At 45.7% G+C, this 16,608-nt stretch overlaps 1 protein-coding gene across 1 annotated transcript; it reads left to right on the forward strand.

Moving 5' to 3' along the window:
* Positions 1-882: 882 nt before the first annotated feature.
* Positions 883-14,819, forward strand: MLKL (mixed lineage kinase domain like pseudokinase; the record flags this gene model as incomplete). Its single annotated transcript, XM_079724029.1, is given in 12 exon segments — positions 883-979; positions 3,372-3,446; positions 4,302-4,411; positions 4,415-4,497; positions 5,442-5,539; positions 6,865-7,000; positions 8,872-8,956; positions 11,009-11,050; positions 11,054-11,160; positions 11,502-11,551; positions 11,809-11,949; positions 14,614-14,819. Coding segments are annotated over 12 exon segments (1,230 nt in total).
* Positions 14,820-16,608: the final 1,789 nt, after the last annotated feature.

Below are 16,608 nucleotides of genomic sequence, written 5' to 3' on the forward strand. Positions count from 1 at the left end.
TACTTCTCTTGTTAGATTAGTATAACTCTAAGGCAACAACAAAAATGTATCAATTAGTTGCTTATTTGGTTTGGCTTCTGCTAGTTTCTTACTCATGCTTTTAAACCGGATTTGGGCTCCAGACCAATTACCTTCTTGGAATAGAACTGTTGAGATTAACTTTGTTTAAAAGTACTTTAGGGCTTCCCTGGTGGCGCAGTGGTTGAGAGTCCGCCTGCCGATGCAGGGGACACGGGTTCGTGCCCCCGTCCAGGAAGATGCCACATGCTGTGGAGCGGCTGGGCCCGTGAGCCATGGCCGCTGAGCCTGCGCGTCCGGAGCCTGTGCTCCGCAGCGGGAGAGGCCACAACAGTGAGAGGCCCGCGTACCACAAAAAAAAAAAAAAAAAGAATTTGAGATTCTATTCTGAGTCATTAGAAGTCAGTGAAAGTAGATCCTTAAATGTGGGCCTGTCATGATTTGATTTGTATGAAAAGAAAATCACCCAGGCTGCTGTATGGCAAATGGATATGTATTAGTCAATTACTGCTGCACTAATGCTGCATAACAAACCATACCAGAACTCAGAGGCTTAAAAATTAATTCTCTTGCTCACAGATCTGTGGATCTGCTGGGGTTCTCCTGATCTCATGTAGGCTTGGCTGGGCTGGCCTTTAGGCACCAGGTCCAGTTTGGGTCTGTTCCACGTGTCTCATTCTGGAGCCAAGGCTGAAGCAGCAATGAGTACCTGGAGAATGTTCTTTCCGAGGTAGAATGGCAAGAAGGGAAGCTCAACAGTGCCAGCACATTTCAAGACTCTATTTGTATCACATCCGTTAGCATCCAAAGCAAGTCATACGGGCAAGCCCAACATGAAGGGACAGGGAGGGTGGGGTGCCCACTATGAGGCTGTGGCCAGAGTGTGGATGTATAATACTACTACATGGGAGTGAAGAATTGGGAACAATAATTCAGAAAACCCCAGGAGGCAGGAGTGGAAGTATGGGGACTTCCCTGGTGGCGCAGTGGTTAAGAATCCGCCTGCCAATGCAGGGGACACGGGTTCGAGCCCTGGTCTGGGAAGATCCCACATGCCGCGGAGCAACTAAGCCCGTGCGCCACAACTACTGAGCCTGCGCTCTAGAGCCCACAAGCCACAACTACTGAGCCCGTGTGCCACACTACTGAAGCCTGCACGCCTAGGGCCTGTGCTCCACAACAAGAGATGCCACGACAATGAGAAGCCCACGCACTGCAACGAAGAGTAGCCCCTGCTCGCCACAACTAGAGAAAGCCTGCGTGCAGCAACGAAGACCCAGCGCAGCCAAAAATAAATAAATAAATAATTTTTTTTTAAGTTAAAAAAAAAAAGAGTGGAAGTATGAGCCCAGTTAGGAGACCACTTTAGAGGCTAGGTAAGAGATGACAGTGGCTTGAATTAGAGTGGCTCGAATTGGACTCGGCAGAGGGCAATGCTCTAAAGGGATTAGACACGGGCAAGGTTGGACTGGGGGATGACAGTAGAGCCAGGGACCACCAGAAGAGGGAAGAGAGGGAAGGATGGACCCATGACCTCTTTACACTTTTGCAGATCCTGGTGATATGAATTCCAAATCCTTCCCTCTTATTAGGATTGTGGGTGGAGGGAGAGGAATTAAGGGGACAGTGAAAGACATTTGGATGAACCTTCCAGGTAATGGAACTCAGAGGGATAACTGTTCTGCCACCTTGATGTGGAGGTTGGTCCCCACAGGGACCCCAGTCAGGTCAGCAGGAGACACTCAAACAGGATAAACCAGATATGGAAGAGACCTGTGGGCAAAATGGGTTCTTTTCTGGATGAGGAAAAGTGAGGCATTTTTAATCCCCCAACCAAGTACCTGCTGCCAAGGAAAAAGAGAGTCAGGAATTGGGCTGGAGTGAGGTTGGGGGCGGTGCAGAGGCTGATCCAGCCAAAGGGCAGGCCTTCTAGTCTTCAGAGTTTTCATTGGTCCACTTTCTGGTGGAAGTGGCCCGTTGGTGTCATCAACCTGGAGGAAAGGATTTACTTCCTGCAATTTTGTAAAAACATTTTTATTGGGTAATACATTCATGTAGTACAAAATTCAAAAGGTACAAAAAGGACCCAGCATGAGACATAAATCTGCCACTCTCATCCTTGACAGCAAGGTTCCATTCCAAGACACAGGCTCTCTTACCAGTTTCTTGAATAGCCTTCTGGAGATTTAAGTTTATATTTTGTTGTTTGTTGTTATTGTTGTTGTTGTTGTTATTGTATAATCAGTTGCATGCTAAACACACTGTTCTCCTTCTTGCTTTTCTCATTAAATAACCTTGAATATTCTTCTGTATATATGCCCATAGAGTTGTCTCATATTCCTTGGTAAACATGGACCAGATATATTTAAGCATCTCCCTGTTGATGAGCATTTAAGTTGTGTACAGTTTTTCACTATTGTAAATAGTCCTGTTGTGAGCATCTTTGTATATATTTCAGGATATCTTTAGGGAAAATTCCTAGGAGTAGAGTTACTGGGTCTAATTGCTGGGTCAAAGAGTATGGACATTTTAAATTTTGATACAGGTTGACAGATTACCCTCCACACAGGTTGTAGAAATATCACTCCTACTAACCATGTCTGAGATGGTCTGTTGTGATTTTCCTGGTTTGAGCACTGAAGGTCCCATATCCTCAGAACTCCTCAGTCCTGAGAAAGCTAGGATGGTTGGCCACCCTATGTAGTGTATGATCAATTTTTTAACATTTCTGGATATATAAATCAGGATAGGTTAGATTATACTATGGTTCAAAACAAACAAACAAACAAACAACTCAGTGTCTTAAAGAAAGAAATGTCTATTTCTCATTCAGGGAAAGTCCAGGAGACTCTCCAAGGTAGCTGTTCTTCCAGGATGTTTCAATATTATGGCACTTTGATGTTGACACAGACTTTCCTGAAATCTCTTTCACTTAATTTCTTGGCCAGAGCAAGGCACACAGCCATGCCTCGGGGCACTTCCTGTGTGCTTAGAAGTGGAGAGCTGAATATTTGTGAGCAGTAATCATTCCTACTGCAATGAATATGATAGATGAAAAAGGGTATCTCGGTGTGCTGCTTTTTTTTTTTTTTTTTTCTTTGCGGTACGTGGGCTTCTCACTGCTGTGGCCTCTTCCATTGCGGAGCACAGGCTCCGGACGCGCAGGCTCAGCGGCCATGGCTCACGGGCCCAGCTGCTCTGCGGCATGTGGGATCTTCCCGGACCGGGGCACTAACCCGTGTCCTCTGCATCGGCAGGCGGACTCTCAACCACTGCGCCACCAGGGAAGCCCTCCCGGTGTGCTTTTAATGCGCATTTCTATTTTTGAGTATCTGCTGCTCTTTTTCTTGCAGAAAATGAAACCATAGGAACTTTATTGAGGCAATTGGAAAACAGCACAAAGAAAACCATCGAAACCTTGAGGAGCTGTGAGTTATCACGTGCCCTGCTGCTTCTGACTGCCCCAAACTGGAAGTCATTAGTTTGCTAGGAACTCCAGCCCACCCCACCCCGACCCTTGTCCATTTTCTGGGCTGGATGGCTGGAAGCAGCCCACAGGTTTGGGGATGTGCTCATGGCTGGCCCAGGCTTCTGTCCCTGGAATAGCCTTTGAAGGGAACTTCTTGACCAGCCAGATATCTTCTAGCACCTGTCCGAGTGCTGACAACTTCCTTTAGGTAGCTTCAAAGCTTCAAGTCATTTGCTGAATTTCCAAGAAGAAATTCAAATCAAATTTAAAATGCTCATCCATTCTACACATCTGTGAGTCTCTGCTTTATGCTGGAGCCAGTACATAGAGGAAACTAAGATGCAGAGAAAGACCCTGCCTTCCGGGAGCTCCCAGCCACGGCCTAGAGGAAGGGAGAGAAAAGAGAGACGTGAGCACAGAACAGCAGGGGGGTTACTGAGCTTGAACTACGTATATACCTATTAGAACTGAAATCACTCGACAAGATGCCAAATGCTCAGGTGCCAAGCTGTGTGGCAGTAAGAGTAGATGAGAGAGATGGGTTGAGATGGGGGTGTAGGCTGGAGACAGGGAGGATCTGAGGAGGAGGGAAAGGAAGTACATGAGACATTTCTCTTAACCGTCCAGATGTGTCTGTACCAGTCACTCAGAAGCACTGGGACCTCGCTTCTGGGATGAGTCAATCAGAAGCTCCAGGCAGGGCCAGCTTTGGTTCACGGTGTAGGGCTTCCCATTCACATGTTGCTAAGATGCTGCTTCCCTTATGACACACACCCTCCTCAGCTTATTGACTCTTTATTACCTTCTCTCCTAGGGATGATGTCAGTCCCACAGAAACACAAGAAGGGGCTCTCAGAAGATCAAGTCAAGGAGATTAAGAAGGAGAAGCTTCCAGAAGCCGATTGGATGCTGCTAAAGGAAAATTAATTCAGCACACTTTATGAAGGAAAATACCGCAAATCTCCAGTGGCCATAAAAGTATTCAACAAACCCCAGGCCAGAGACATTGGGTAAGTTGTTGTGCAGAGTTCTCTCTGTAACCCCCCAAGTTACTTCCTCTCTATAACTCCACAAGGAGAGAAGCATATTGTCTCCATATTTAGATATAGGGGAACCCAGACCCCAAAGGGTTAAATGACTTGTTCTCCGCTATTAAGGAGCAGCGTCTAGACTTAAAGACATGTCTTCCAACATCAATTCTGGAAACTTCTCTTATTTATTCATGTATTTAGATATTTTTAAAGATGTATTCCTGGGAATTCCCTGGCAGTCCAGTGGTTAGGACTTGGCGCTTTCACTGCCGTGGGCCCAGGTTCAACCCCTGGTCAAGGAACTAATAAGATCCCGAAAGCTGCAAGGTGCGGCCAGGAAGAAAAAAAAAAAAGATGTATTTCCTTTTATTCCTGTTTCTTAGTTTCCCATCCCTTCCACAGACAATAAAGTGTTTTGTTTGTATGTGTTCTGGCAAAATGTATGTCGTCATTATGTGTGTGTGCATTTAAAATTTTCACAAATGGTAGTGTTATATGTCTGCTGCCTACTTTTCTTACCATTCTCACTCAGCATCATGTACTGTACTTGTAGTCCTTTCTGACTGCTGTCCATGGTGGAGATCCACATTTTGCCTTTTTTTTCAGGGATGGAAAACAACCTGTTTCTAACTTTCCCGCATCAAAAATAATGCTGCCTTAAGTATCCCCTTATGGACCTGTATGGGAATTTCTTTGGGCTATATTGCCAGGAGAGGAATTGATTGATCATAGGGTATGCGTATATTAAATTGACTAAGAATTACCAGATGACTCTTCAGAACAGGTTGTATACACCTATACTCACCCCTGGGAGATGCTGACGATCCCTCACACCCCACATATACACAGATGGTCACTACACTGAGTGTTCTCTGAAGGACCTCCCAATCCTGAAATACTGATTTCCCTTTCTATTCTCATAGAATAGTGAGGCATACTTTCAATAATGATATCAGAACCATGAAGAAATTTGATTCCCCCAACATCCTGCATATGTTTGGGATTTGCACTGATGAAACAGGTAAGGCTGCTTCTAGGACTGGGTATGCTTTTGGTGGTCCGTCATATGTCTTCTGTGTTTTACTGCATTGCATTTTTTTTTAATTCCCATATTTATTTTATTTTATTTTATTTTTTATTTTTTATTTATTTTTGCGGTATGCGGGCCTCTCACTGCTGTGGCCTCTCCCGTTGCAGAGCACAGGCTCCGGACGCGCAGGCTCAGCGGCCATGGCTCACAGGCCCAGCCGCTCCGCGGCATGTGGGATCTTCCCGGACCGGGGCACGAACCCGCATCCCCTGCATCGGCAGGCGGACTCTCAACCACTGCGCCACCAGGGAAGCCCCATGCATTGCATTTTTAAAGAACAGCTCAAAGGGTAACATCTACAGTGCTTTTTTATCAACGTTAATTTTTTCACATCCCAAGATGCAGGTTCCCATCTTCTTTCAGGAGAAGGCTTGAAGTTGGCTTCAGCCCCAGGGCTGGTTTGCACTAATGCGACCGTATCTCCTCCTGCTGGTTCACTGGGAACCAAGGAAATGCTTGTTCAGATGCTGACCTGGGTGATGGGTGTGTTTTGTTGCAATAAAATGTTATAAAGCTGACTGACCCAAACAAGGAATCTAACGTTGATCATTAGTGTAGAGTGAATCTAAAAGCTAAATTAACCTACCCCTTTACCAAGAACCTCACTCCTCAGGTTCATTGTTACTTTAATTTTTTTAATGTGGCTGCATTTTCCCTCACAGCATGGCCTCTCCTGCTGGTTCTGTTTTGCTGCTCTTGCTACAGAGAGGACAGAGCAACTCCCATCTTATCCTCTCTGGAAGTTTCTCCACAGCTTCAGGCGACCTGACTTTGGAGCATAGAATCCCAGTCTAAAGGAAAACCTCCAGTGATGTTAATCCTCCTGGGTGACGGCCAAGGTGACTGACTCACTCTGTGTGTGTCAGTTCTTGCATCTCAGGCCCATGCCCTTGACTTCCTGTCTGAGCTCCCCTCACCAGCCCCTGCAGTCTGTGCCTCATTTCTTCCTTCCATACATATTTACTCAGCTCCCCGTGAGCACTGTATGTCCTCCTGGGATATATGTTTGAGTCTGGGAGACATTACTCAAATAACTAAGGGAAATGTAGAATTCCGACATGCCAGACACCACAAAGAATACCCACAAAGACTCTGTGGGTATTGGACCCGTTCAAGGAGTCAAACTGCGTGAGATGGAGATGGAGAAACATAGCAGAGGCGAGTCTGTCTCTGTAGAGAGATGGTGGAGTGGGCTGCAGAGAGTAGGCCCTCTGAGTGGGGCTGGGTCTTCATAGTGTTTGGCTCCTTTCCATCAGTGACCCCACCTCAGTTATCCATCATCATGGAGTACTGTGAGCTTAGGACCCTGAGGGAACTGCTAGATCAGGAAAAGGACCTCACCCTTGCCAAGTGCATCATCCTGGTCCTGGGGGCAAACAGAGGCTTATACAGGTACCAGGTGGGGGAGAGGGCAGCAAGAAGAACGGAATGAGTCTGTCTTCTTTACTGATAGTCCCAGAGATAAGGAGAGAAGAGGCCAGAAGCCCCAGGTAGCCTTCCCTTCCATAAGTTGTTTTACTGCTTAACTCTGACTGTAACACCTGAGACAAAAGGGGGAAATGTGGCTTAATCCAGTGAGCACCAGCTCCCAGAACTGAGGGTTGAATTTAACATCCAGGCTGCTGTTGTGGAACTGGACAAGCCTTAGTCTTAAGGTTACCAGATTTAACAAATAAAAGTACAAGATGTCCAGTTAAATTTGAATTTCAGATAAGCAATGAACAATTTTTTAGTATAAGTATATCCCAGATATTACATGAGACATACTTTTACTAAAATTTCAGATATATAGAATTTCATATAAACCATAATACTTTTTTAGTACTTTTTAAAAAAAAAGTATTGATTTTTCCAAAATTAGAAATGAGCTGGGTGTCTTGTATTTTATCTGGAAGCTCACACATAGTCTATGGTTCCTTTAGCCCAAGGGCCCCCAAAGGTTAGTCACTCACAGACCGCTTACATGGTTATTACCGTATTCACAATAATGCCAGTATTATTTACTTAATATTTTCCTTTTAATCAGCTCACTTTTTAAAAACCTAAATAAGTTTTTTTTTTAAAAAAGGACACTTTCTATTACTACCATAAATTGAAGACGAGAATCACTTATCACAAATAGGTGACCACAAATAAAACCAAAACAATGTCATTAAATTCTGGCTGCATGATGCCTCCTGCCCAAAGGTCTGCAATTCAGACTGGCATTCTCTTTGTGCAGAGGAGATGTCAGCAGATTTAGGGAGGTATTAAAGACATCCAACACCAAACTGAGACTTTCTTCTTGGCGTAAGACTGGAATTAAAAGAAGAATAATTTTCTCACTATGTCATTTTGCATACCACTTATCCATACTTTTAAAAATACTGCCTTAGCTCTTTTTGGAAATCATAATGTTTATTCCTTCTCGACTCCCTACACTAGTGGGTTTTATGAGAAGTAATTTTGGACTGTAGGAGACACTGTTAGTGCCTATCCAGGTGGCCTCTGATCCTTTTTACCTTCTGTGCACACTCATCCCCCACTCAGCATACTTTGCTGCTAACAGCTCATGGCTGCCATCTGCAGAGGAATATCCATGGGCGCTGGTGCCCCTTGGCCCTGAGAGCTGAAAGTGCCCAGGAGCTTTATAGCCACCTGTCCCTGTCCCTGTTCCTCTCCCCCCACCCCACCCAGTCCACAGTCATTGAACAACAGGTGTGAGTACAAAAGTCCAGCTCCTTTGCTTCCTGCAGAACAAACCCTGAGGGGGTAATTATCCTCTAGAGGTCCCATGGGGTCAGGCTGAGCCTGGAACTTCACCTGAAGTCACACCCTTGCTTGATTTCTTCTCCTTCTCTGTCCTGCTTCCTCTACTCTCTCACCTGGTTTCTCCTGGGAATACCTTCTTAATCAATCACTTGTACCCAAATCCATGGCTCATGATCTGCTTCTGGGAGAACCCAACCTAAGGCCAACTCTGTGATAACACCCCAAACTGGGAGGCAGGGGCTCCATTAATCCAAAACACTTACCACTTACTAAGTTGGCGGGAACCCCAGCTTCACATTCTGTTTCAACCAGAAGGGTCCTAGGTATGGTCCCACCATCCAGCCATGCCTCTGATCCCTTTGCTTTGCTCCGTGCTTCCCAGGCAGAGCACCACAGAGGCGTACAGCTCACAATTGTCAAATCTCTCCTCTGCATCCTGGTTTTCCCACCTACCCGTGGATAGCAAAGTCTGTGCAAAGGTCACTAATGTTCCCTGCCTTTGGTTGTGTCAGGCTGCACCATTCGGAAACACCTGCAGAACTCCACAGAAACATCAGCAGCACGAGCTTCCTGGTAACTAAAGACTGCAATGTGAAGGTGAGTATGGCCTTCCAGGGGCCCTTTGAGTTCGACCTGTGTGACTGTTTGGTGCTGGGAGAGGGACGCACGTTTCCCAGAGGCCTGTGCCTGCTCGTTTCTCTGCCTTCACCTTAGAACTGAGTTCAGCTCTTCCCCTGCCTGGACAGCTTCCCGTGTACCCACCACAGGACAGACTCAGTCCTGCCTGCTCTTCTGATGCCCGTCGTCCACCACTTCCCAGGCACTCAGCAGGGATGGGCTAAGAGCCATTTCCCCTTAGATGCCTGGACACCACTTCTGTGTCCCTGCAACACCCATGAGGGGATCTTCTTAAGCCCAGGTAGGCATTCAGACTCACAGGCCAGCCATAGCCCACACTTGGCACCTGGAGGCAATTAGAAGGGTATCATGCAACACAGCTTGCCAGCAGGGCAGCATCAAATCCTTCTCTCCAGCCAGAGACACCACACCTGTCCCCACAATCCTCCAGGAGATATTCTCCTCACCCTCATCCCAGGTGCGACAGAAAGAGGCTCCCCTCGGGTGGGTGCGGGGCCATCCAGGCTTAGAAGCCTCACGACTCACAGGGGTCAATATTCTTTCTTTTTTTTAGATTTATTTATTTATTTTCTTTACTTTTTTGGGTGCGTCGGGTCTTAGTTGCGGCACATGGGATCTTCGTTGAGGCGTGCAGGATCTTTTGCTGTGGCACGCAGGCTCTTCCTTGTGGCACATAGGCTTCTCTCTAGTTGCGGTGTGTGGGCTCTCTAGTTGTGGCACATGGGCTCTCTAGTTGAGGTGCAAAGGCTCAGTAGTTGTGGTGTGCCAGCTTAGTTACCCCAGGGCATGTGGTTCCCTGACCAGGGATTGAACCCGCATCCCCTGCATTGGAAGGCGGATTCTTTACCACTGGACCACCAGGGAAGTCCCCCTATAGCTCTTTATAGTCCCCATCCCCCCGACCTCTTGTCCATAAACAACTTACTAATCACCCATCATTTTTAAATCAGCAGCAATATTACTTAGGAGCATAGGTAACAGTCAGCTTTTTGTCGGTTTCCCAGGGGAATAGAGCTAAAAGGTCCACTGAAATTCAGGTTCTTCTATGGAAGAGAAAAGGGTTCTGTTAACTCGAGGTCCACAGTTCCCAAATGCTAAAAGAATATTTTCTCTGTCATCCACGGATAGCTTTCTCTGAATAACAGCAGACGGGTCTTTTCTGCCTTTCAGATGTCTTTCCCCGTAGCTGGTGTAATATAAGTGTTCACAAAGCACGGTCCTTCTCACACCTGACTGTAACATGTGCTGTTCAGCCTTTCACCCCTGGTGGCTAGCGTGGAGCCAGATGTCAGAGGATGTCAGTGCTCACTGAACATGTGAATGAAAGGGGAAGGAGCCACCTAAGTGTCTAATCCTTTTCCTAACCTTGCCCCTAGTTTTGGATCCCTGGCTGCATTTAGGGCTGGCAGCCCTCTGCACATGGATGGTGCTGATGACAGATGTGCATGGACCAAGGAGAATGCACACTACCATGACTTGTGCTGTGGCTTCTTTAAGAGCATGGCATTGACCGTGCAGGGTCAGTGGGGTAACAGCCTGCCTATAGGTTCAGATACAACAGAGAGGATACCCCTGTGTTGGTTTCTTGTGTGTTTTTCTTGTCTGCTTCTGAGAGAAAATGAGCCATCGGTGACTCCAGGCACCCCTGTCCACCCTCACTCAGTGGAGCTGAGTCGTCAACTGAGAAAGCCCTGTATCTGACGTAGTAACACTAGAACAACAACATACCAAGTCTTATAGGTGCTTTATAGCCATCACCTCAAGTAACCCTCATGCCCCATTTTATAGAGAAGAAACCTCTTTGTGTTTCTCTTGGTTGTTACACCATAATAAATTGAACCCAGGATGCCAGCCAGGAGAGTAGCCACAGAGCCAGAAGACACCACTGGAAATACATCCCAAAGGAAAAAGACCATCCCCTGAAAATCATGTGCAGCACCAACCCCTTCCCTCTATCCCCCAGCCGAGGTGGTGCTGTTTCTTTCTGTCCCTGAGTCATTCTCTATCTAGCTTGCAGGATTTGAGTTGAGCAAAACACAGACTTCCGTCAGCTGACCAACTAAAGGAAAAGAAGCAGAGAGAGTCAATTCTGCCACATACATCTCACCTCAGAGACTGGAAAATGTGTATAATAAATATGACATAAAAGCTGAAATATACAGGTATGTTTATGTTCTCATGCAAGTTCTAACTCAGATGAACGGGACAAGAAAGTCCAAGTCAAATGCCAGTAGGGAGGAGCACCTTAACTCTGTTGAATGGAATTGGGTGGTAATCAGAAAATTCACTGTGAGGACTTCCCTGGTGGTCCAGTGTTTAGGACTCTGTGCTTTCACTGCCGTGGCCCAGGTTCAATCCCTGATTGGGGAACTGAGATTCCACAAGCTGCTCAGCATGGCCAAAAAGAAAAAAAGAAAATCCATTGTGTTTTCTGGAAATGGCTAGAGGGGCATGGGAAAAGGGAAACTTGTTATGGTTGTTCAGTTTCTTGGTTCTCTTTTAGCTTTGGAATCGTCCTCTGGGAAATCGCCACTGGGAAAAGCCCATTTGAAGGTAACCAGTGTGAAAGTTGACTCAGATGGTGCTGGGATTAGGTCGCTTTCCAAGAGACTAGGGATTCCCATCAGTGCTGTCCTGGGCGCTTTGTTCTTCAATGTGGGCATTGCCTGCGCTTGTCATTGGGGTCATTGGAAGCTCCTGTTTCTTCAGTTCTCAAAGTCCCTAGTTCCGTTGCCAGCCATCAGCATCCAGAGAGATGTGTGTGTGCCAGAGAAATTTTTAAGCCTCCCATCCTATCATTTCCATGCCAGGCTGTGATTGCAAGAAGATCTACCAGCTGGTGGCTGTGGACCGGCACCAGGAGCCAGTGGATAAAGATTGCCCTTCACAGTTGCAGGAGATCATTGATGATTGCTGTGCATATGAGCCCTCCAGGAGGCCCTGTGTTAAAGGTAGGGCTTTTTCTGGTCTAAAGAGCATGGACCACATGTGTTACTTAACATTTGTGAAAGATTTTCCTTATGTATCACAGCCAGGGGTTGTTTTGCCCTTCGGGGGACATTTGACAATGTCTAAAGACATTTTCGGCTGTCACAACTCAGGGGAGGTGGGGTGGGGTGGACATGCCACTGGCATCTAGTGGATAGAAGCTTCATCAACATCCTACAAGGCACAGGACAGCCCCCTACAACAAAGATTATCCAGCCCAGATATCAATAGCACAGGAGTTCAGAAACCCAGCCCTAAGGGCATTGTTTAGTCTAAAGTGGGTTGCGAAGGCAGATCACTCCAGCCTATATTCTTTCTCTCCCTTCCTTCTCTTTTATCAACATCCTGGGGGTAATTTCCTCTACTCAGACTTTTTGTTTGTTTGCAGTATGCGGGCCTCTCAGTGTTGTGGCCTCTCCCGTTGTGGAGCACAGGCTCCGGAGGCGCAGGCTCAGCGGCCATGGCTCACAGGCCTAGCCGCTCCGTGGCATGTGGGATCTTCCTGGACCGGGGCACGAACCCGTGTCCCCTGCATCGGCAGGCGGACTCTCAACCACTGCGCCACCAGGGAAGCCCTCTACTCAGACTTTTATTTCACCAGGTTATCAGCTGCTCCTCCGTTTCTTTACACCATCTCCCTCCCTGGGAATGTCTCCCCCTCCCACTCTAGATCCAAATTTCTCAGACTTTCCACAAAGCTCCAGACACAAGAGAACATGATTCACAGGCAGTATCCCCGGATTGGGCAAGTGTTTCCACTGAAGTTGCTACAGAGTTCAAAGATACAAAATAATGTTTTTCTTATCTTTATTGTGATATGTATCACAGTACAGCAATGTATAAAATATATATGTGCAATTTTTTTTAAGTCAGAGGAAAAGAACATCACATATCCACCCGTGGTTAAAGACTAGAACATTGCCACAAATTCAGAAACCACCTATGAGTCCATTGCTTTCACATTCCTCTCCTGGAGTGGGACAGTGGCTACTCCAATATTTGTTGACCGAATGAACTAGAAAATGAATGAATGAAGGTACTGCTAATGGTAGAGGGAAATTCATGGCTTTCCCCAGAGCCTGGGGATGAGGCTTACCACAAGTGTAAACTTTCTTTGGCATATTTTAACCTTGACAGTTCTTTCAAATTTTTCATTTAAATTATACATTCAGGTCCATAAAAGTAGTTACTATCATGTAGTTTAGGGGAACACATTAGTTTTGTCTTTTGGTGGAGGAAAAAAAAAGACATCCATCTAAACAACTCTTCTATGAAGTGGCGCTTAGTGCATTTTTTTTTCAGTCTTTTTACAAGTGAGCCAACGGGGGGTTGGTGTTTAAGTAATCACCCATAAAGTTGTAAATGGGAATTTCACCCCTAAAATGAAATACAGCCAATAACTTTCTCCTCTAACTATATAGAACTTTTGGAAGTTGGAGACAAGACTATAACCTTCTTGCTTGTGTGTTTATTCTTTCTCTTATAATTAGTAAACATGGCCACTAGGTGGATCATGAATGAATATACTCTCAGAACCTTTTAGAAACATTCTGTATATTTTTCACTAAGCAGCCCTCTGTGTTGTCCAAATTTTTTTTTGCCATGTGATATTACCTATTTTTTTAATTTTCAAAGAATCAGTCAGTGTTTGATGATGTGCCTATGTATTCATTGACAAGGAAAGCAATTCAAGATATATTTTGAGATTAAAACACAATTCCATCTATACCTAAATATACACATTTAGATCGATGACGATTTTAAACAAAGTAACTAATGACTTCTCTGGAGATAATTTTTCTTTTTTTGCTTCTATGTATTGTCTAAATTTTATGCATTGGACATGCAGTTACTTATATAACAGTGAGAATCACTCAAAATGTTTTTCATTCTATGCCATAATATATGTATTTGTTTACAAAATAACATTCCTTTTCCTCATATTAACCTTGCTATAGCTCAGTAGAAGCTCCCTTAGGGGCAGGAAAAGGAAAAAATAAAACTACAAATGTTAATGTTCACTTTAGTGACAGGTTTGGAGGAGGAAAATATTGAAAAGTCAATTATTTGGATAATCCAAGGCTTTCAGTTGTTTACACTCTCCTCTGCTACTAGTTCCACTCAGAATTGGAAGCTGAGTAAATGAAATTTGGCAGTGTGCAGTCTGTGCCTGAGGTTTAGATTTTTAGGTCTTCCTCCTAAAGGTGAGATTTCGTCTTTCAGAGAAATGCTTGAAAAATGTTTGCTGTCAAGTGATGTGACGGTAGTTTAGTAGCAGGCAATTGGTTGCAATGGTTTGGGATTGAAGAGACCGTGTAGGTAAGTTCTTTTGCATGAGCTCTTCAACACACTGGAGGATATACAATATATGAACAGGATTGTCCCACTCCTCTTTACAGGCTCCGGGACACTGCGGGCAACATTTTGAAATTATTGGATTAGCTACCAGCCTTTGGATAAAGACATCTCCTTCACCAAAGACTTAGGGAGAAATAGCATGAGGCACAGTTTTAATATTTTCATCTTTTCAAAATGGACCAAGAAATCTTTCTCTTGTGACTTTCTCCCGCCACAAAGTTCAAATGAAGAGCGGTAAAACCCTTCTTCCGCTTTTCTCTTTGGGCGAGAGTTGACGGACGTAGGTTTCTACCAATTGTACGAGGCCTCCTCGAGCGTGGTCCCGCCTAGTCCGTTTACGAAGGATCAGCCAATGAGAGCGCCGCTGTTTCAGCCAGTGGCGACCAAAGAAAGAAGAAGAGAAGGTATTGGCCGCCGACTGGGACTGCTGCCCAATAGGAGCAGGCCGAGCCCGCAACTCGGGCTGGCGGATTGAGCTGCTCCGGAAGTGGGTGTCCGGCGAGAGTTTTTATAAGGAGACTGCAGCTGCTCCGGCGGTCTTGCGACTCGGACCGCGTCCTTCCGGCTTCAGGTGAGGTGGGCGCTTTCCTCTTCCCAGACCTTGGGCCTCTGGCTCCGGGATGACTTCCCGGGCTGGGTCCATGGACGCGGGGCCCCGGGACGCCTCACGAGATGGGCTGCGGGCCGGCCTGGAACCCGGCTATCTGAGGAGGTTCGGCCGCTCCGGGCGGCCCCAAGTGTCGGGGCTGAGGCTCCCGAATCCCCGCTCTTTCGGGGTTGCTGGTGAGGGTGGGGGCGGGGAAGGCAGGAACACCGGGGATTCCGGAAGGAGCCGACTTGGCCGCCGGGCCGGAGTCATAGGTCCAGGGTTGCTCTCCAGGCAGCCGAGCCTCAGACTCATCATCTGCAAATAACTGCCGTCCCGTGGAGCGCCCTCTACATGCATCACTTTCAAGTTGAACGAAAGACCTATTGTTCTATCCAGCTTTATCTCACAGCAACACTGTGACGTAAACACTTTTATTATCCTCATTTTACAGAAGAGCAAGTCGAATAGGGAACCTCCTAAGGTCCCAGAGGTAGGATGTGACAGAGCAGGGATTTGAACCCAGGTCGGCCCCACTCTCCGCCGGCGCCTCTTATTCTTTTAAGTGGGAGCCATCTTCCCGCCTGGAGCGGACATTGGTTGAAATCTGAGTGACAAAGCTTGGGAAGATTACGGGAGGTCTAGGACCAGGCTGCTCACGGCCTGGGGCGGGGGGTGGGGGTGGGGGTGGGGGAGCAGCCGACGCACCGCTGCTCAGCCCCAGGCCTGGAGGGATTTGTGTTTTCCCCACTTTGATTGGGAAGCTTTGCTCCAGTATGGCGCTGGTTAGAGAACTTCCCGCGGTGCTAATATGTTCTTAGTTGTTGGGAGATTTTGGTTGGTTTTGTGTTTTTAGGTGGATGGTGTGTAATTCAGTAGATATTTAGCATCTGCTCTGTACTTCTTGCTGTGTAGGATACACCGGTGAATCAGGTTTGGATTCGGCTCTGGGCCTTTCACGTCTCATCAGAACTGGTTGTTCTCTAATCAGATCTGGCGTATGATGGGAAGAAATTTCACTTTTTAATATTTAACCATACTGAGAAGTGCACAGAATAATTTTTAAAAGACCCGTGCATTCACCACCCAGATCTGACAAATCTTGGCTTTGACTTTTTGATAGAATTCTTTTTTTTTTTTTTCCTTAAAAAAAAAAATTCTGTATTCAAAGCCTCATGTGTACCTCTGCACCCTTCCTCTCCTGAATTTGGTATTTTTCATGCCTGGGCTTGTTTTATACTATCTTATATCTATAAATCCATATAGTAGTGTGGTTTTGCATATAAGTGTCCTAAAATTGGAATTAATAATGGAGGTTGTTCTGTAACTGATATAATTTTTGAGGAAATTTACCGTGTTGGGGTTCTTAGAAGAGAGTGTATGGTTACATCTTGACCAGAGGTTTTGCTTCACTTTCTTCTCCATTTTGAGTTCTCTCATTCTTGTACTTTAGTTAATCAAGTATTCTAGCTTGAGCTTTTAATGTTATTATTATTTTTTAACTGTCTTTTGTTTTCTGAAAGAGTTACTCATGTTTATCTTCCAGTCCTTCTATTAAAGCATTTACTTTGGCTGTAAATTTTCTTTTTCTAAGAGCTCTTTCTTGTTTTCTGATTTGATCTTTATTTCCTTGGCATTCTTTTAAGTTTGGATTTGTTTATTTATTTACTTATTTCTG

The sequence above is a fragment of the Hyperoodon ampullatus genome (genome assembly GCF_949752795.1).
Source record: "Hyperoodon ampullatus genome assembly, chromosome: 18".
NCBI lineage: Eukaryota > Metazoa > Chordata > Mammalia > Artiodactyla > Ziphiidae > Hyperoodon > Hyperoodon ampullatus.